A 21322-nucleotide genomic window follows, 5' to 3' on the forward strand; every position below is an offset into this window, starting at 1 on the left:
TATTGAGGAGGGCACGTTCTGCATGGAGCACTGGGTGTTGTGCACGAACAATGAATCATGGAACACTTCATCTAGAACTAATGATGTAATGTATGGGGATTAACATAAGAATAAAAAAAAAAAAAAAAAAAAAGGAGACTGCTTGAATCGTGCTCTCTGGGCCTTTGTCAGGCCAGAGGAGGAACCCCATGTCCCGGAATGCTGACCCGTGGGAGAGCCAGGGAGGAGACTTGGATGGGTCAGCCTGGGGGGTCGCTGGCACACGCATGGCCGAGACTCCCCAAATGGGCCGAGAGTATGCCCACGGGAAACACGGGAGGTCATCCATCAGGGCTGACACCAAGGGCTCACAGCGGCAAAGATTCAAAGTGCGAGTGACAGACCATAGCCACCACAGCTATTCTACATCAGAACTTAGACTATTTTAACAGGAGAGTCAGAAATGAGTGACGTTGGTAGAAACAAATGTCCGGAATGACCGAGCTATGAGTGAAGCTATAGAAACGAAGAGCAACATCAAGAAAGGTGAATTGATGACGGAGAGGCAGGCATGACACGTGGAGACAGGAGGTAGCCACACCTCCCCTAGGGACAAAGAGGCTGGTCGGAAAGGCCGCTCTGAGTGCTGACCCGGACATGTGAACCGAACACAGGACTACTCGAGCCTGGCTTCAAACGCAGACAAGAGCCCTGAGAAAGCTAGCCCTCCCCGCCGGCCCTCCCCCTGGCCCACCACACACTGGCCATACCCCACCCTCACCCCAAGGAGCCCCCACTTGGGAAAGAAGGGCGGGCACCGAGGGGGTCCGATTCTGGCCGGCCCGTACCCGTGGCCCGCCTCTCCTGGTCAACCGGGGGCCCTAGCCTCCCAGCACGGGACACGGGACCAGAGTGAGCCAGGGACCAAGACGCCCAGGCACCCAGGGACCTTAGAAATACACACAGCTTCCTCACCATTCAGCTTAACCGACGTACCACCAGCCAAAGCGCCACGAGGCACGGTATCCCTGGCCATGTGGCCAGGTGAGAACAATGCCAGAGGGTGTGTCTTGTGGGTTTGTGGGAACCAGTTCCTGACCAGCAGCGAACTGTGCCCAAGCACACTCACCGTTATCAAAGTCAATGTACTTGGTGATCTTGTGCCACGTGCGGTAGTAGAAATGCCGAACCTGCTCTTTGTTCTTCACCATGCTTGCTGGTTTGCCTTTCTTCTTGTACTTGAGGGCAATGTTGTTCTGAATGGCTTCAAAGTCTTTCCCATGCTAGAAAATGAAGTCCACATTAAAAGCACAGAGGTTACAACAAGGCAGTCTTCTGCACAACCCAGACACTTCCCGAGAAAGGAGAAAGGGAAAAGGAGACCACTGTGGTCAAGCAAACGTCCTTCACGGCTCTTCTTTGTATATGAAATTCAACCTCACCTCCCTAGAACCTCAGGTTTTAACTCAAATAACGGACAAAGCAGCAGTGGAAACTCAGGGATAGGAGACCAAAGAGGAAAGAGCCCTGGAGTAGGAGAGCACAATGCTCATCCCTCAGACGGAAGGGCCGAGAGACCATGAAAGAAGACCGCTCGGTGAAGACAATCACGGGAACCCAGAACACAGACTACAAGGATGGAGGAGGTGAGGGTGCTCTATACCTGGCTTCAAAACAATACGTCAACTATTCAGAAAACATCCTCACTGCTTCGACCAAATGAAAACTAACCTATATTCACAGGGACAGCAAATATGAACACTTAGTAAGAGAACCACACATCTATGGGCCATCCCTTCCTTCAACATCTCCTCGTAGGAACTGAGATCTTCTGGCATTTTCAGAATGGAAGTGGTGTTCCAGAGAACAGTCACCACCAGCACTGTGTGGGAGCTTCTGATACTTCATCGAAGCCAAGACAAAAGTCCTGGGGAGGGCCCAGAGGTGACAGCAGACCAGCAGCGCAAGCACCCCCAGCACCCCTTTCTTGGCTTCTAAATCCCACTTCCCAGAAGGAACCAGGGTGCCTTGAAGAGATGGGAGCAAGTAAAGTACCAGTGAGTCTGGAGTATCTTGCTGTGCTGGAAAGTATGCAAGTGCTTGAGCATGACAGGAGCCAACCTGAAGAGGCTCCCAAACCTGCAACAATTTGGGCAACAAAACCAACAGAGATAGGAACGGATTGTGACATAGAATAGGCTACATGTCCTTGAGTCCACACAGATAAAAATAAATCATTGCATTCGTACCTAAATGGGGGGAGAAGGGAGAGCTTTTTCTTGCACGAGATCTCTAATAATTGTAGAAAAAAGAATGGTCAGAAAATCATCATTAGGCAAACAGTGTAATCATAGTTATTTCAGGTAAAAAGTGGCATGGTTGCTAAAGTTAGTGGAGAAAGAAATGAAAAACAGGGTATTTACATAGTCCCAAAGTAAAAAGGAAAAAAAAAAGAAAAAGACTAGTCGGTACAGGACCCAGCAGGTGCCACCTGAATGCAATAATCAAGGTTCACACCACCAGACAGGATGGAGCACATCACGCACTCTGGACAGGATGCGCCCAGAACAGCCTGGCACTCCTGTGGGATTCTTGACAAAAATGCAAAATGTACATTTAATTATGAGGTAACCTCAGAGATGCCCACACTGACAGCATTCCACAACCCAACAGACCAGGAATCTTCAAAAATGTCAAGGTCTTACATGAAAAAATGCTCAAAATCACTCGGCATCAGGGAAATACAAATCAAAACCACAATGAGATACCACCTCACACCTGTCAGAATGGTTAAAATTAACAACTTAGAAAACAACAGATGTTGTCGAGGATGCGGACAAAGGGGAACCCTCTTACACTGTTGGTGGGAACGCAAGCTGATGCAGCCACTCTGGAAAACAGTATTAAAAATAGAGCTACCCGGGCGCCTGGGTGGCTCAGTTGTTAAGCATCTGCCTTAAGCTCGGGTCATGGTCCCGGGGTCCTGGGATCAAGTCCCACATCAGGCTCCCTGCTTGGCGGGAAGCCTGCTTCTCCCTCTCCCACTCCCCGTTTGTGTTCCCTCTCTCGCTGTCTCTCTGCGTCAAATAGATAAATGAAATCTTTAAAAATAATAATAATAATAAAAACAGAGCTACCCTATGACCCAGCAATTGCACTACTGGATATTTACCCCAAAGATACAAATGTAGTGATCCGAAGGGGCACATGCACCCCAATGTTCATAGCAGCAATGTCCACAATAGCAAAACTACGGAAAGAGCCCAGATGTCCATCAACAGACGAATGGATAAAGAAGATGTGGTCTATATATACAATGAAATACTATGCAGCCATCAAAAAGAACAAAATCTTGCCATTTGCAATGCCGTGGATAGAACTAGAGGGTATTATGCTAAGCAAAATAAGTCAGTCAGAGAAAGACAATTATATGATTTTACTCACACGTGGAATTTAAGAAAACAGATAAATATAGGGGGAGGAAAGGAAAAATAAGATGAAATCAGAGACGGAGGTAAACTGTAAGAGACTCTTAACTCTAGGAAACAGACTGAGGGTTGCTGGAGGGGAGGTGGGGGGGATGGGGTAACTGGGTGATGGGCATTAAGGAAGACACACGACGGAATGAGCACTAGGTGTCATATGCAAATGATACATCACTAACTTCTACTCCTGAAACTAGTAATACAGTACAGGTTAACTAAACTGAATTTGAATTAAAAAAAAAAAAGCGTCAAGGTCTTGAAAGACGGAAGAAAGGAGGCAGAGACTGAGGGCCTGTCTGCGTGTGGAGGGCTCAGGAGTCATGACCACTGAATGCAATGTGGGAACCTGATCTAGAAATGACATCAGTGGGAACACCAGCTAAACCTGAGTAAGGCCCACAGGTCAGTAAATGCTACAGTATCCACGTCGAATCTCCTCATTGTGCTGGTAACAGTGACATTATGTGAACATCAGGAAAGGGCACATGGAATTCTTTGTACTTTTTCTGCAACTTTTTCCAAGTCTGAAATGGTTTTAAAGTGAAAAGTTAAAGTATAAGAAATCTAAGAATTAAAGCTTCTTCACTGTTATAAAAATAAAGAACATAAAAAGGTATCTTGAATGCCCTCCTCTGGGTGCGCCCTCCCCCACAGGTCCCCCCTCAGCCCCTGATCAGAACCATGACGGAGCAAGCCCAGACAGCCTCTCCGTCCCTCAGCTCCCCTGTGCAGCAGGGCAGCAAATCCAGACAGGTGCGCGCTCGCCAGCCTGGGACCAGAATCTGGGTCTGGTGACTCTCAGACTATGCTGCCTTCTGAATTCTTGGGGCATTTGTTAGCACAGGCTTCCTGACTGCGCCACCTTTTATGTTCCTGCTGCATTTCCCTAATCAGACTGTCAACCCTTAAGGGGGACTTCTTTGCATCCTAGCACTCCTGTGGTGCTCTGGATGCAGATGAACCTTTAGCAATTATCTACGCGGTGAGAAGTAAGCACAGGATGCTGGCTATGCAGCTGTAGGGCAGGAACCACAGACAGAAGAAGGAAAACGAAAAGTCAGTGACCGGCTTACTCGAAACAGAGTAAGAGGGTGTCAAGGATGACATCACTACAGGCACTCGCCCTGCTGGCCGCCCCACCAGCTCCCTGTCATGGGGGCCACGACCCACACCCCTGGCCACAGGAAGTGTGGGACAGGCCTGGCCCATCTGAGTCTTCCCAGACCTGTCCCAGCTGGAGTGGGTGGTGGGGGTGGCACTCTCGTCTCTGAGTGCTGTCAAGGAGGCAGTAAGCACAGCATGTCACCGCCTGCACGCGGGGTGACACAGCCTCCATGACATCGTTGGGAGTTCCTGCATCCAGTCGGGCTTCAGCCAGTCCCCCGCCCCGTCCCTCTAGGTCATGACAGCCTCTCTGTGCTGAGCTGGGTCGTCAGACGTGTGCACCGGAAGGCAGGGATGATGGCACATACGCTGCAGAGCAGAGACCCGTGCTGAGCTCCCACACCCCACCCCACATACACTGTTCAGTCACAGCCCCCCAGCTCATCAGCCCTCCATCAAGACCCCGTCAGGGTCCCGCTGCGCCTTGGGCAGACACACCAAGTGTCAGCTGTAAAGCACGCACTCATGCCTCCGCCCCAACGTGCGCACGCACACTCACACAGTGTGCACACAGCACATGTGGGCTACACAGCACCAACTGTGGAAAGCAGGAAGTGACCACAACAGAGACTGTTCATCAAGGATTTCAGGAGACCTCCAACACCTATCTAGCAGAAAATGTAGAACAAGAAGGCTGGCCCAGCGAGAAGCGAACGAACTAATTTACCTGAAGAAAGGCAGGGTGGGTCACTGACGGGGAATCCTTCCCCCACTTTTAATCGACAAGCACAGCTCCGGCCTGCATTCTGCACCCGGGTGGCCAGACCCCCGCAGAGCCGCGATCTCCCCAGGAAGGACCACAGCAAAGCTTGCAGGGGAGCATCAATCAGCGGCACGATGTGACAATGGTCCTGGGGCCTCCAGTCTTCTCTGCCTAACCAACTTCAAAGAGGCACAGTCTGGGGATGTAACTATACAAAATCAGCCCCTAGGCTATCCTCTTAAACTGTCACAGGGAAGAAAGAGAACACATCTGAACTCGCTTGAAAGACTCTGTACCTACAGGAACAAGCCTCAAATATACACCTCATGGTCTCCCTGGACGACGGAGTCCATCAACACGGACAGACGGGCCTCCTCCAACCGGGACGGCAGAACCGAAGCGGTGGCCCCCTGAAGTGAGAGGGGCAGCCACAGGACTATTCTGACACCAGCATTGAGTTCTAGCTCCTCACCCTTTCTAATCTCTCATGGACACTTCAGAGCATCAATTCCAAAGCCCCTTTCTGCTATGAGCCCTGTTTGCCAAGCTTGGCAAGACTTTTCCATCACTGCTATCACTATTAAAGGAATAGGCTCGCTGACTGAGTAACCTACTCCTGACACTATAGCCCAATGAAGCAGTCTAAAATATGGAATATGCACAAAGATGTTCAGTGTAGCATCGCTTACAACAAAACCTGGAAGGAACCACAACAACCAAGGATACAAGGATGGTGAAAGAGAGTGAGGACTGGCTAGAGGGTAAACACTCAAATGTCTCGGGCCACTCAGTATTTGCTGGAGCTGCCACTGTCCTCAAAAGCAGCCAGAAACTATATACAAGTGAATGGGCATGGCTGCGTCCCAATAAAGCTTTATTTATAAAAACGGGCAGCGAGGGCGCCTGGGTGGCTCAGATGGTTAAGCGTCTGCCTTCGGCTCAGGTCATGATCCCAGGGTCCTGGGATCGAGTCCCACATCGGGCTCCCTGCTCCTTGGGAGCCTGTTTCTCCCTCTGCTTCTCTCTCTCTCTGTCTCTCTGTCTCTCATGAATAAATAAATAAAATCTTAAAAAAAAAAAACAAAAACGGGCAGCGAGCATACAAGCCACAGGTTGTTTTCATCTGAAGTAGAATATTTATAGGCACTAAGAAAAATACTCAACATAAGAACTGTAACCTACCATGAAAGTGCATTTGACATTAACAAAAGGAATATGTTCTCCATAGTTACAAACACATGAAAAAGCAAACCGTGGAAGTGAAAACAGCTGGTAGGGAGCACAGGTGCTTCTTTGGGCAGTGGGATCCGGGAGCAGCTTCTCTCTACTTTTAGGACTTTCGACTCTGTCCCAGGTCCACTGTGACATCTCTCGGGGTTAAGCTGCCGGCTCTGACTGATGTGGCAAGTGTCCCCTTGTCCCTCCCCATCAGGGGCCACTCCTCTGAGGAGCCCTCTCAACTGCAAGGGGAAGGCCCAGAGACAGGCTCCACCCTTCAGTCAAGAATGTATCTCAGGGTGCCTGCAGGGCTCAATAGGTTAAGTGTCCAACCCATGGTTTCAGCCCAGGTCATGATCTCAGGGTCATGAGACTGAGTCCCATGTGGGGCTCTGCGCTCAGCAACGAGTCTGCTTAAGATTCTCTCTGCCTCTCTCTGCCCCTCCCCCTGCTCTCACTTGCGCGGATGCTCTCTCAAAAATAAATAAAATCTTTAAAAAAGAGAAAAAAGAATGTACCTGAGACAACGGGTAGACTCTTGGAGTAGAATGAAATGAATCAAACAAGAACACCTCCTAACAGCCACTTCACTAGCATCAGCTTTTAAAAGTCACAATGAGGGGATAAAGAGCCAAGGTCAGAGGGCGAGTCTGGGGCCTTGGGGACCCACGCCTGCTGCCCGCGAGGGGCTCCCCACTGAACTGCTGACCTAGTAGATCTTGCAGCCACGTGGTCAGCAAGGCAGAGGCCAACAGAAACAGAAACACGGACAGAGTGGAAAGAGACTGGGACTTTCGGCCGCCTGTCCTGGCCCCAGAGCTCACCTCATAGAGCCCCTCGAAGAAAGTGTTCTTATCCTCTGTGCTCCACGACTCCCACTGCCGCCGGGCCTTCTTGCCTTCTTCCTTCTCACCGCTGGAAGACCCCAAGTTCCGGGAAGAGGAGCGAGAGCCCCCCGCAGGTGCAGCAGGAACAGCCCCAGACCCATTTCCGGACGATGATCCGCCACCGTCAGCTCCTTGGAAAGAAAGAACCATATGGTGACCTGTTCCAGAAGGCAGCAGAGCTCAGGAAGGCCCCACTGCACACGCCTCCACTGGGTGGCGCCACCACTGGACGCCCGCTAGCGCTATTCGGCAACGACCTCATCCCGACCTGACCTCATGACTCTTTCCAACCTTTTTACAGGGAGAAAAAGAAGAGCGAGCTCTCTGCAGACCCAATGAAGGAGTATGACCACCACGTCCCCACCAGAGGCCGACAGCCCTTTGCCCCCATGACCTGAAAACCCACATCATATATTACAGTGTCTTTCTCCAATGTGTTTGGGGTGAAATAAATCTTGTCTTTTCAAATCAACAAATTGAAATTCAAACTCAAGAAAACATCTGAGTTTCAATGCCTTCTCTTAGATATAACCAATACTTCAGAACACGAATCATTTGATGCCTTTAAAAGAATCTTTAAAAGGTCTTGGAACTCCTTTTTCTTGATCAATTTTCACCAACAAAATCTAATGACAACCTCACAACTGCTCTGAAAATATCAGTTCCTAATCTCACGACGAGCCCTTGGAAGCCACGCTGAGAGGGGAGAGCAGGATGGACTGTGCGGGGCTGCCACGGACTGACAGCTCCATGCTCCTGGGAGAACAGAGGCAAAGTCACAGATAAAAACCTTTTGTGACCCAATCTTCCCACCCATCTGGTCCCTTCCTCAGAGTGCAGGGAAGGCCGGGCACACCCCTGCAATGACTGGAATTTCATCCTATGGAACTTCAGGACCATCCATGGTGAGCAATCATCAAACTCTGCACAGTTTGGTGGGGGGGGGGGGGCAGGGTGGTAAAAATAAGATCATAAAAATAAAAGTGTTTTGAAAAGCAAAAGTGAGGACACCTGGGTGGCTCAGTCGGTTGAGCGTCTGCCTTCGGCTCAGGTCATGATCCCAGGGTCCTGGAATCGAGTTCCACATCGGGCTCCCTGCTCAGAAGGAAGCCTGCTTCTCCCTCTCCCTCTGCCCCTCCCCCCGCTTGTGCGTGCTCTCTCTCTAATAAGTAAAATCTTCAATTAAAAAAAAAAAGCGAAAGTGAAACAAATGCAAATTATTGTTAAAATGCTTTCCTAGTGAGATAATCATGAGCTTTTCTTTTCTTTTTTTTTAAAGATTTTATTTATTTGACAGAGAGAGACACAGCAAGAGCAGGAACACAAGCAGGGGGAGTGGGAGAGGGAGAAGTAGGCTTCCCGAGGAGCAGGGAGCCCAATGCAGGGTTCGATCCCAGGACCCCAGGATCATGACCTGAGCCGAAGGCAGATGCTTAACGACTGAGCCCCCCAGGCGCCCCAATCATGAGCTTTTCGAGGGAGGTCCTCTTCCTGGGCAATCAGGGGCCTCCCTACGTGGCTACACTTCCCTCATCTCCTTGACAGGGGTCTGCCTCCAGAGCAGGGACGAAAGACAGGGATTTCACAGAAAATCAGAGGAAGTGAAACATTTTAAATCCACTAATCCATATACACTTGCAAAGACCATCCCTGGAAAAACACAAGCCATGGGGCAAGGGTGGCCCGAGGGACAGGGGGAGGCAGGGTCACTGTGCTCTAACACACATGTTGGACCTCCCCCAGAGTGTGCCACGGACCTATGTTAGATCAGTCAGCTATTGGAGAGCAGAATGTGTGGTCACACATGCAGAAAAATCACACCGCTACATAAAATGGGGGATATTCTCTCATGTGGAAAAGTGCACCAGTTTGGTGACTTCAGAAGGCAACGTGACTGGGTCCCCAAAATCGCTGTTTATCCCACTGCACTGTCCAATTCAGCTGCCACCACCCAAGGCGTAAATGCTGATGAATTAAAATTCAATAAAACAAAAAACCCAGTTCCTTGTTCACACCAGCCACATTTCTAGTGGCCAATGCCCACGTGCAGCTCGTGGCTCCCATGCTGGTGAGCACAGAGTATTTCTAGCATCGCAGAAAGTGCCAGCGCTCTGTCCGAGAGCTTGACAATCATGGTCCGCAGTGCCCCGATAGAGTAAGATACCGTCAGGCTCCGGGTGTCGCAGCCCCACCAGCCCTTCCTCCGGCTGCTCCTCCCCTGGCCCGCGGGCACAACAGGTGGCAAGATGCTGCCTGGTGGGCTAAGGGGGGGTGTATTCAATACACATCTGACTTGGTCCATTCCTCACCAAACCAAACCAAACCCAAGACATGACCTAATTAGTGAACCCAGCACTTCCCAAGATGTCTCCAACAGGTGGTGACTTTCAAGCACATTTGCAGGGATGACCGGCTTCAGGCCATTTCCCATCGCCTCACAGACGCTTCTGCTTCAAACGCAAGGCCAGGTCGCGGCAGCCATTCAGGACACGGCTCTTACGCACAGGAAGGGCCTGCTGAGTTGGAGCCTTTAACCCCTCAGGTGGAGTTATCTGAGGAAGGGCTGCCGTCCACCTCTGCGCCACCCACAACAGAGCACGTCAGAGTCATTTTCAACTTCTGATGAAGCATTCGTTAACTCTCTTTTTTCCAAAACAACAGCAGCTTGCTCACTAGCCCAACAACAATCACAGCTCAGGTTTACCTCTCTGCCAGCCCACAGCAGTATCGGACCTACTTGAAAGGAACAGACGTAGGTTTCTGAGAAGTCTATAATGCAGATGTCTGGCTAGCTCTTGTGAGATTTCACTGGATCACAGGACCAGTGAGAACCAAGACAAGGAGAATGAACAGTGAAGGAAAACACAATGGAAGCATTTCTGAGCTGGAAAGACCCTCAGAGATAGAGAGCAGGATAAAGAAAACATATGAAAGGTCAAAACGTTCAAAAGCGAAAACCAATCACCCCAAGTAACCATTTCTAACGTTTGGTGACCATGATTCTAGACCTTGAATGCTTTTTAAAAGTAAACTAGAATCACAAAACTTCAGAGTAGAAAGAGAACAGGACATCTGGTTCATCCCCCAAATTTCAGACAAGAATGGCTCAGCGCTTCACTTCAGGCTCATCCAAGCACACCAGAAACAAGAAATAGGACCAGAGAGACTGTGAGGGAACGCGACAGTGGGCCCCTGGGTAGGGGGCCTCCCACCTGTGCAGAAGCATTGCAATAAAAACAGTGATGAGTAAAGGGGGAGAGAGAAGCAGGCAAGGACAGAAGTGGGAAGGCCGGAGGCAGAAAGAGAAGACCACTATGAACAAGACTGGGTGGGTACAGGGGCTTTCTCCGGGGGTAGGGGGGTGGGGGCAGCAGGTGCAAGAAGCCCAGCGGAAAAAAGTAGAGGACCAAAGTCAATGCTCTGTCTGCAACTAGTTTCTGAGGCCACAAAGAGAGTGAACAAGGGTCCGCGTGATGAGATGTCGGTATCCAAGGAACCTGCAGGGAAGCAATGTACAAGAATAGGATCCCAACAGCAAGGTCTCTGAAAGCAGGAACAGTGTCTGACTTTTCAGTGCCCAAGCCTGGCACCAGGCCTCAAACACAGCAGATGCTCCACTAGAGTTCAGAAACCCACGGAGAGCAGGGCAGGGGCCCCTCACCCGCCCGAGACCCAATGCCTCCAACAGAGCCCACTCTTCCCTGTCAGCCTACTTCTGTGTCACAGTCCTCCAGCTGCCCAGGGACCACCCAGCTTCTCCTGTCCCCATTTCTGTGGCCATGTTCCCAGGCCAGCTCCATACCACCCCTGAGTAAGATAACTTTAACAGCCTCCTCCCTGGTCTCCAAATCACCAACCCCGGCCACAGCCTGTTCTCCAGAGCTTGCATTTGAGGGATGCAGACGTGTGGCTGCGGTCTGCCTTCCGAGGCTGCACGGCTGCCCACTCTGCCTCTGGACAAGCTAGGCTGCCTGTTTCCTCTAGGTCCCCGCCATCACACATCTCTGAATGAGCCTGGAACCCTATCACCCATGCCCCTCACACCACCTGAAGTGGAGGAAACAATCCCTATCTTCCAAGTGGGGGTGCTTAGACCTGGGGAGGGGAGCAGCTTGCCGGGCATGCCACACGGCTGCTCGGACCCAGGAGCGTGCGGCTCCACGGCACCTCAGGAGCACGTGCAAATGCTTTGCTCCTTTCTGTCTTCTCAGCACGTAGCTATTGTCTACATTTCAGAGATGGCCCAAGGTCACCGGGCAGCTAGAACCAAGCCTGGGCATCTTCCTCTTGAGCCACACGACACCATGGCGGCTGCCACCCGTGTTACGGATGCTTCTGTATCTTTACTCCACACAGAGCTAAAGGATCCAGGGGTTTGGAGGGGAGGGAACTGGACCTTGACACCCCTCCCTCCGTCCTCAACAGGTTCAGTGACTTGCCCAAAGCCACACAGCTAATAGTGGCAAGAGTTAGGATGTTGGGAGGATGTTCACCTCTAAAAACAAAACTGCATGACTCAATTTAGGTCACAGACAAAAGATGTAACGACAATCTGTCCTATCAGGCAATAACTCACTATCCCAGAGCTTTCTTTCAGAGTCTGGGAAAGTTCCTTCCCAGGGTCAGGAACGTTAACAGAGAACACAGCAGACCAGCACTGCGAGATGCTCAGTGATGTCCCTCGAGGGGAGAACACATGAGCCTCCCCTCACTTCATCCACTCCGCACCTTCTCAGCTGGGAAGATGGTTCAACATGAGCTAAAGGCAGTCCGTCTGCAGGCGCACCTGCCTCCGACCCCGGCGCGGGAACGCTTCCCCGTGGCCTGGGTCTGTGGTACGAGAGGACAGGGATCTCTCAGAGGCCGAGGATGGCACACCTGGTCCATGCACCTGTCCACCTCAGGTCACAATATGCCACAGTCGAGGTGGAGACAAAATGCCAAAGTCTCCTGGGGGCCGCTCCTGCACCCCTTGTAGCACAGCTCACCTGTGTCAGGCGCCACAACCGTCAAGCTTGCTTTCACAGCCTGGACGTGACTGAGGGGGCACCCTCTCCACCAAGGCCATTCCCAGTCAGGGTGTCGCCTTGGCAGGCAGATCCAGACGCTTCCCCGGGCCGGTGTCTGTCATCATGCACATCACGCACCACTGCCCAACGGGCCTCCAAGAGTTGCTCCGCTCCACGCGGCCAGCGCTCCGCAAGGCAGCCTCCCACGGGCTCGTCCTTCCACCGGTCTCTGCAGAACCAGTGTGGACGCTGCAGCCGTACCACCAGAGCCCCGGCGCAGGGTCCCCGCCTCTGAGACATCCTGTTCCATGAGCCGAAGGTGACCTGGAACCATGCGGTCCGGGGCGACCCCAATCACAGCCCGCAGTGTCCGCAGCCTCCACATGGCACCAAGCCTCGGCGTCCTCTACACTCCCGGGGCTGCGCTCCCTCACAGGCACACCGCTTCACCCCAAAACGTTTGAGAAAAACATAACTAAAACCCCATTGTTTCCATGAAAACATATGCCTTCTCCGTCAAATAAGGTGAAGACTTTCTGGAATTCTCGACATCCGTCGCAAACACAACACCTTAGAACCTCTTCCTTCTCTGGCATTTCTCCCGTCGCTATTCAGTGCTAACACTGCACTTACTCCATGTCCTAAAATGCTTCCATGCACCCCTACCTATGACAAAGCTCATTCTTACATCTATGACTCCACTATCTGAAATCATTCCTTTATCATCTTCACATCTTCATATGATACAAAATAAGACACAACATACTACATAAGATGAAAATCCTACAGTATCCTTGGTTGGCAAAGGACAATTCCACAAGCAAACACCATGGAAACGCTAGCTTTGACATTAAAGCCAACAAGGTATTTGAGAAGTAGCTCAGCCTTCAAACCAATATTGAAATGTTACCTCACCTATTGGTCTCTACACTCTGTCCGTGTCTTCGATGCAAAACGAGTGTAATCCATACAACTCTGAACTTAATAATTTACAAGAGCCCCTGGGTTGCAGGGGTTTCCCTCTCTAGCCTGCAGTTCCATCACGGCCCATCTCTGAAGTGGCCAGGGACACAGGTCTCCTGACCTACCGTGCACAGGGGGTCCGGGGCACACAATAGGACATGTCCAGGTTACTGTGTCTCCTACCTTACGGTGCCGCACGCAGGGTGTGTGGGGCGAGGGGGCAGAGGCCTTGCCTTCCTCCTCCTCTTCTCCCTACAAGGTCTGAGGGCTTTCGGCAGAGCCCGGTGCCCCTGCCCAGGTGGCCACAGTGGGCTCCACACTGTCATCACTGCATCTGATTTTATTAAACATCACTTACTGAGTCACACTGGGCACAAGAATCAGAGCGCTATAGCCTCAGTGGTCTTGACAATCTGATTGTCCCTCTCCCTCCACAGAGAGTATGAAGGACAGGGAGTTCACAGCATTCATGGCCATACTTCAACCGGCCTCCTGGGGCCTGGCCCAAATGCCCGAGCAGTGACAAGTGACCGCAGAGCCGACGACAAGCAGACTGTGCCTGCGTAACAACGCGGGCACGCCCCTGGGTAGAAGGGGCACACTCTGACCACTCCCTGCCAGGGGCTCCCCCAGAGGCAAGGGCTAGGCAGAGCCCAAAACACAGAGCTACCCTGTTTTCAAGCAACCTACCTTCCAGAATCTCTCCTGAAACACACAGGATCCAAGTCCCGTCTGCACAGCTGACCCCTTCACCCCTAAGCATTAAGGTCAGGATGGTTTTAGGCACTATCTCACCCAACCCATTTTGGAAGTAATGAACCTAAAGTTCAGGCACGTCAAGGGACTTTCCCTTTGCCCCATAGCTGAGCCAGCCACAAAGCAGCTCTGGGGGAGAAGTCAGGTCTCCTGACTGCTGGCTCACCCCTCTCTGCCATATGGTACTCATCTCTCAAAGGCTGACCACATCAGGGTGACATGTCTCATCTGATGTCTTTCAAAAACACCTGGAAGCTATAAGCAGCCCGCAGTTTATGCAAAATATAAGTAAGTTCTCTACAGTGATTTACTGATTCCTAAGTACAAGCACAGTGAAACCAGGCGACACTGCCCAACTGTGGAGATGGCACAATTCATGACCAGCTGGCCTGAAGTTGGGGAGAATGAAGGTTCTTGGGCAGAAAGGGGGTGGGGTAGGGGACTGAAGGGCAGCAGAGAAACTGAGAGTCTACCTTGTGCTTACAATTGCCCCACAGGGCAGTCAACAGCTTAGGAATATTCCTGGGACCTCTCTCTCTACCTCCCAACAGGTGATACCCAACCCAGTCTACCTGTCCAGACTCTGTAGCTCCCTAACCTCAAAGCTACCACGTTTTCCATAACAGAAGCCCCGGGAACCTTTTAACCACTTACGGCAGGCCTTGGCTGTGTTATTTACTGTGCTGAGCCAAACACTGGCATTATCCCCATTTACGGACAAAGAAATTGAGGCTCCAAGAAAGAGACCAGTTAGCCAAGAATCACCCAAATCACAAACTGGCCAGAAGGAGAAGGGCTTCGGGGCTCTGTCTCCTGGACCAGGTTCTCAGAGATACACGAACTCTGGATCTCGGTCTCAAGAGCACCCTCGGGTCACTCTGGGTGGCAAGGTGGGGCAGCAGGAACATGTGCGCTGGCATCAAGGAGGTCTACTGGTTTCTGGCCTGCAGCTCACCCCGTTATTAAGACAACAAACCTCAGTTTCTGCACCCATTTAAAATGAGAGTAAGAGAGAGGTAACATGTGTAGCACATAACCTAATTCGGAATTGTGCTACAAAAGCATTATTTGTTGAAGTTGACAAAAGACTGTCTTCTCAGAAAGAAAGCAGAGTGGTGTGCACAGAGGCACAAGGCAGACCTCCTTTCCTCCCTAAGGCTTTTCCTCCAGACTCACGGCAAGGTTCTCACGCCTGGCAGTTCAGATTCAAACTGGCAAGAGCAGTCAGTGATCAACCAAGGAACCGCCAATGACTGGACTGGGAGCACTCCTTGAGCATAATGGAAATTACATTGTTTTCAAGCGAAAAATTAACAAATGCTAGGACTGTTCGTTTCCTCGCTGATCTGCACTCAGCACCCGAGATGGAGATTTCCAGTCTGTTAAGACAAACACTCCTCTAAGAAATGTTTGCAGAGGTTACCAGGCGTGCTGTTGGAACCGGACCTTTGCTGGCTGTTCATGGAGGTGGTAAGTGAGCAGAGGTTATGGAGGCATGAGGAGGGGGGTGTTCTGGGCACAGCGACAGGTGCCGACAAGATCAGGCCCCCCCAGGAAATGCCAGGCTCAACACTTTCTATGAAGCAAAGCAGACACGCTTCTTACTCCTAAAAGCCACCATTACGGTTTAGCTTTATTGTTTAATTAAAGAAATATGTGCTTGCTAAAACAAGAAAATACACAAAAGTCACAAGAAGCACCAATTCTAACACATATCCATTCTCCTAACAGAAAGTCGACTGCTGCCCCAAGCACACACAGGGACAAGAACCAAGAAGAGAAGTGCCAACGGCTGATGGGAGGCTAATCCAGGAGACCTTCTCTGGATGAGCCACGCTCAACTATGCGAACAAAAGCAGACCTCCCCTCATCACCTGACTGCCAAGAGCAACTGCACCCCAAAGCGTAAGCACCACTCCGCCTCCCACGGGGCGGCCGCGTACAGGTGCAGAGTGCTTTCACTTCACCACCTTGTCTCACAGGTGAGTGTGCTTCTCATTCCGGCAGATTCAACAAGTCAGACGAGCAGATGCAGGTCAGAGAGCCAAGTTGGCAAGGCCGTGGACGCTGCCAGGACTTCTGAGCCACAAACAAACCCTTGAAGGCATCCCAGGAGCTTACTGGTGATAACTCAGACACACCTGTAACTAGGAGTGAAAAACTATTTTTTACAAAACAAAGCTGATAAAACAAATCAATGCTTTCCTAACTGATCAGCAACTTTCACACCAACATAAACGCATAGGACACAAGGCTTAATTTCTGAAACATGCAAAATTACCTTATACTCACAACCTTAAGTATGCTTACATCAAGTATCTTTACCAAAAATCTGGTAAGGCCAGCATGATTTCAGATGCCAGCCCTCCCCAGGTGAAGAGAAGGCAGAAGCAAGTGTAAATGTACGTATTTGCACGCATCTCCAAAATGGTTCTTTGTTAGTTTCTGAAATCTTTCCTTCTTCAAATTGTCAGGGCTTCTAATAAACTTAAATTACCATTTCCCAAGGAACTAAGTAAAAGTTTCTTTCCTGTAAAGCTCACCGGAACTCTGTTACATCTGCTATCTGTAAAAGTGCTGCAGACTTGGCCTCAGACGAAGAGGAGTGAAGAGGAGCTCACTTATACAGTCAGGAAGGCGGGCGCACAAACAGAGGAAAGCAGCAACCACACTAGCACGTGGTTTTCTTCTGATTGGGGTGGGGACCCCAGGAAAGCTGTACCACCCTCCCTCACCGGGAGCACCGGGGCGAACACCCAGACTGCTCCCTGCCTGTACCAGGTCACCAAGTGTTCCCGTGGCCTCCTGCCCTAGGGGACACGGTTTCTGTGGCACCCAGGGAACCCTTTGTGGACTCAAAGGGCTGCATCTGGATGTCTTTAGGACTCCTGAGCCTGGAATACCTGAGGTGGAGGGCGATGGGCCCCAGTCAGACCCTGTGATCAATCATGTTTGGCTTCCTATGCAATGGGTTTGGAAAGCCCACTCCTTTGTTGTGCGTCCGGGAAAGAGATACAGGAGGTATTCTCTCTTTCCTTCCCCAAAGCATTGTCTGCGAAATAGCCTACCATGTAAATCACAGACGATCCTTTCGGAGAAAACAAAACCCACCCTTCAGGAATCCATTGTACTTGCCCGGAGAGAGGGTCCTCACTGCCTCCTCACGTAGTTCCGACACAGAGAAACAGGCTCCTCGGGGCAGAGCGGGGGCGCGTCCCCCTGCACGGTGCCCCCCGCCGCGGAAGCCAGGGCACGGGCAGGGCCCCCCTGCCCCCCACCCCCACCCCGCAGAAGCCGGAGTCCCCCTCACCTTTTCCGCGCGGCCCCGAGCCGCCCGCGCCGCCGCTCCCCCCGGCGCACGACGAGTCCTTCCTGAGCCTCTTGCTCTGCGGCCTCACGCTGGACCGAAGGAAGTGGTGCTGGTCCTGAGGGCAGGCGGGCGGCGGGGACGGGGCCTGCGGGCCGCCCGCGGGCGCCGGGGGGCCGTCGCCGCCGTCCCGGGGGGTCCTGGCGTCCCTCTTTGTGCCGCCGCTCTCGTCGGCCGCGTCCCCGCCGCCGGGCCCCTCGCCCTCCAGCGAGTCGTCGTCGGCCGCCCGCTTGCCCAGCCGCTTGAGCCCGTCCTCCCCGCCGCCGCCGCCGTCTCCCAACTTCACTGTCATCCTGGCCGGGCAGGGGGGGAGACCCCGGTGAGGCGCGCGCCCGGCAGCCTGCCCGAGAAGTTTAGCGCACCGATGCCCTCTCAACATGGCCGCCGTTGTTTGTTCGCGATCCCCTCCCGGCCGCCCGCCCGCCGCCGCCCGCCCGCCGCCGCCACCGCCCGGCCCCGGCCCCGCCGCCCCCGGCGCCGACCCCAGGAAACGGCGGCCCGGCGGCGCGGAGGCGGCGGGGCGGGCGGCCCCAGGGGGCCGCGCCCGGACGGCCCTGCCCGCGCGGCGCCCCGGCCGGCGGGGTCGTGGGGTGGGGGGTAGGGGGTAGGGTAGGGGTGGAGGGGCCGGGGACGACGGAGAGAAGGAGGGGGGATCCCCGGGGGGCGGCGGGGGTTGGTCCCGGGGGGGGCTCGGGGCCGGGCCCGGAGCCACCTACCCGGCGGGGCCACGGCTCATGGCCTGCGCGCCGGGCCTCTCCCCGCGCCGCTCGGGCCTCGGCGCCCGCGCCCCCGACCCCACCCCTCCCCGCCCCCAAAACGCGCGGGGCTCCGGGCCCGCGCACCTGCCCCGCACGCCGGTCCCCAAAGTTGGCCCCGGAACGAGGGCGAGGGGCCCGGATCCACCCCGCCAGGGGAGAGGCGCGAGCTCGCCTGCGTGCACAGGGGACTCCATGGTGGCCCACGGCTGCCGGTCCGCCTGCTTATTTTAAAACACATAAAGAGTAATAAGCTCGGGGTTTCTGGGAATCTTGCTTCCCAGGGTGGGAGGTGTGTGCTGCTGCGGAGATTTACAAATTAAAAATGCTTTTGCAACAAAGGAGCCTGTGGCGTGGAACAGGTGGGAGCCACCCGTGAAAACGACACGACAGACAGGTCCAGATCCAAATGCAAGAATGGGCAGAAGAGGGCTGTGCAAAAACTCTTGATAACCGTTAATAAATTCTTGCATTCACTTTGTTACCCACTGCTGTGTGAAATGTCAACAACAACACTCGATGACTCTATAAAAATGCATCTCAGAATGCAGACCCACTCAAAAATTAACTCAGAGAGTCAAGCAGTATCAACCTATAAGCCCCAAAAGGGTCAGTAATGTGTACCTGTGATAAAGCAAGAAAGATAAATATTAGATTCCTCAACAAGTGTTGAAACTGTGCCCAAACTGTGCTTGACGTCCTCAACACAACCGCTCAGAACGGAAACATTTCAATTCAAGAGGGGAAAGTGAGCAAGGCATCAAGGCTAACAATGAAATACAGAAATAGGAGCAAAGACCTCTCACTGAAAGATTTGCAAATGAGTAAAAATCAAAGTAACACCTACTACTGCTCTGATGTATTCTGTCACAAAACGACCTGTAACATTTTTCATTTGCTGGAATTGGTCTAAGACAAAAACAAAAACAAGAATCCAGCCCAAAAATAAAACTATACAGGACTAATAGCCAAACTTTTTAAAAGACTTCATCGCATAGGACTTCTTGCTGTTCGTTTCTCAACCTTTCCATTCCTACTTTAAAAACCTGGAAATACTTTAAAGGGCCTCTCTCCGGGTTATAATGTGGAGAACCCTACTCCCAGGGACCTATTATCCCCAAACTACCCATAGTCAAGCCAGGAGACAGAGCACATACCAGCCAAAGCAGAATACACTTGCCCCCCGTCTGCCCGGCTGAAGACTGGAAGACACTAAACTGAACACAGAAGGTCACGGCCTTTCAGAATCAAGAGGATATTGACACATATCAGAGTTTTCCCCTACAGGAAAAGGAAGCCACGGGAATGGAATCCCTTTACCGAAAACCTCCAACGCTACTTCCTGACCGTGCACAGAGGTGGAATCAGCTCCAGCAACATCCCCGCCCGACACCGTTTGTCAGGTTTCGGGAAGGAAAAAGCAAAACCCTCCGTGTCTCGGGTCGAATTCTGGCTGCACCACGACGCTGTCACCGCGTGTCACCGCAACACTGCTCGGTCCGGACTCCTCCGGGCCATCTCGACAAAGCACCGCGTGCGTAACCACCGCCGCCAGGGCACAGGCCGCTTCCCCTCTCCCGCAGTCCCGCTCCGGCTGGGGGCCGGGCCTCGCCAAGACAGCCGGTCGGGGCGGCCCACCCCTCCCGAGCCCCAGCCCCCGGTCACCTTCTTCATCAAAGCCTCGCAGCGGCCTGGCTTTGCGGGCTCCCCGGGGGTCCCCCGGACGCCCGCAGAACCCGCCGGGCCGGACAGCCCCGGCCCCCGAGCGCCCACTGCACAGAAGCCGCGACGCTGGTGTGGTCCTTCCGCCTCGGAAGCAGATACCCAGCGGCGCTCGCCCCGGCACGTCCCCTCCGCGCCCGGCGAGCGGCGGACGAGGATGCTGGCGCCGGCACTGCCGCCTCTCAGCTCCCGGAGGCCCGGCTCACCGCTCTCAGCAGCAGTTCCGGCTACGGCGGCCCGGCGGAGACGGCGGGGACGACGCGCGGGGCGGGGCGGGGCGACGCGCGCGGGGACGAGCTCGCCCGAGGTTTCCAGCGCGCTCGCGCCCCCCCAGGGGCGCTGCCATTGGCCAGCAACGGGCGCGCGCGCTTGCGCGTACGGACGCTGGGCGGGGGCGCGGGGCGGGCCTGCGACGCGGGTGGTGTTGTGACGCCGGCCTCGCGGCCGTGCGGGCTAGTACGTCTCTCCGGATTGGTGGATCGACAGCCAATGGAGTCAGCGCCTGGGCTATGATTGGCCGGGGCCGTGTTGACGGATGCGTGAGAAGAAAACGCTGCCTCAGCTCAGAGTCTTGAATCAGGCGCGAACTGAGTTTTTAACGACAAAGTGTAAAAGTGCAATTGAGTCAGATAAACGCGCCCTTTATTAGATTGAGAGTTTGCTTTTGAAATTCCTGAGCGTAGCGGATGGCGCTGGGCACTCGGGTCATGTTTCTCCGTCATGGCGATAAAGGAGTGTGTTCTCAATTCTAGTGTGTATTATAGAGGCAAAGGATAAGAAAGATGGTGTCCCAGGGTCCAGGCCTGGAAGGAGCACTCATGAGCCATAGGGATCTAAGGGGAGGATAAGAGAGATGGTGTCCCAGGGTCCAGGCCTGGAAGGAGCACTCATGAGCCATAGAGACCCAATGCACAGTGAGATGATCACAATGATCCTGTACTGTAATTACGTGATAGGACTGACATCAGTCTGATAGGACTGACATCATCAGCCATGTTACAACACGAGCATATGTACTTCGCAATACACCTTGAACTTACACGATGCTACTTGTCGAATTTTTTCCATAAAAAATTCTAGTATCAGGCGCCTGGGTGGCTCAGTTGGTTAAGCGACTGCCTTCGGCTCAGGTCATGATCCTGGAGTCCCGGAATCGAGTCCCGCATCGGGCTCCCTGCTCAGCAGGGAGTCTGCTTCTCCCTCTGACTCTCCTCCCTCTCGTGCTCTCTCTCATTCTCTCTCTCGCAAAAAAAAAAAAAATTCTAGTGTCCATGAAAATGAGGTTTTTAAAAACGGGATCTGCCCTGTACCTAT

General features: G+C 52.9%; 1 protein-coding gene across 5 annotated transcripts in view; it reads right to left on the minus strand.

Annotated features, from left to right (window-relative positions):
* CRAMP1 (cramped chromatin regulator 1) overlaps positions 1 to 20231 on the minus strand; it is a 58571-nt gene extending 38340 nt beyond the window's left edge. For 3 of the 5 annotated variants that reach the window (XM_081820362.1, XM_081820365.1, XM_081820364.1), the window contains exons 1-3: positions 17475 to 17824; positions 7374 to 7567; positions 1109 to 1262 (exon numbers count right to left, since the gene is read on the minus strand). In XM_081820362.1, coding sequence (XP_081676488.1) covers positions 1109 to 1262; positions 7374 to 7567; positions 17475 to 17823 — 697 coding nt within the window. In that variant the 5' untranslated portion in view covers position 17824. Of the gene's footprint in view, positions 1 to 1108; positions 1263 to 7373; positions 7568 to 17474; positions 17956 to 19951 lie in introns of those variants that run through there. The other 2 variants (XM_081820366.1, XM_081820363.1) reach the window with 2 other exon arrangements.
* Positions 20232 to 21322: the final 1091 nt, after the last annotated feature.

Source organism: Leptonychotes weddellii, chromosome 5 (genome assembly GCF_054177405.1).
Source record: "Leptonychotes weddellii isolate Sample4059 chromosome 5, ASM5417740v2, whole genome shotgun sequence".
Lineage (NCBI taxonomy): Eukaryota > Metazoa > Chordata > Mammalia > Carnivora > Phocidae > Leptonychotes > Leptonychotes weddellii.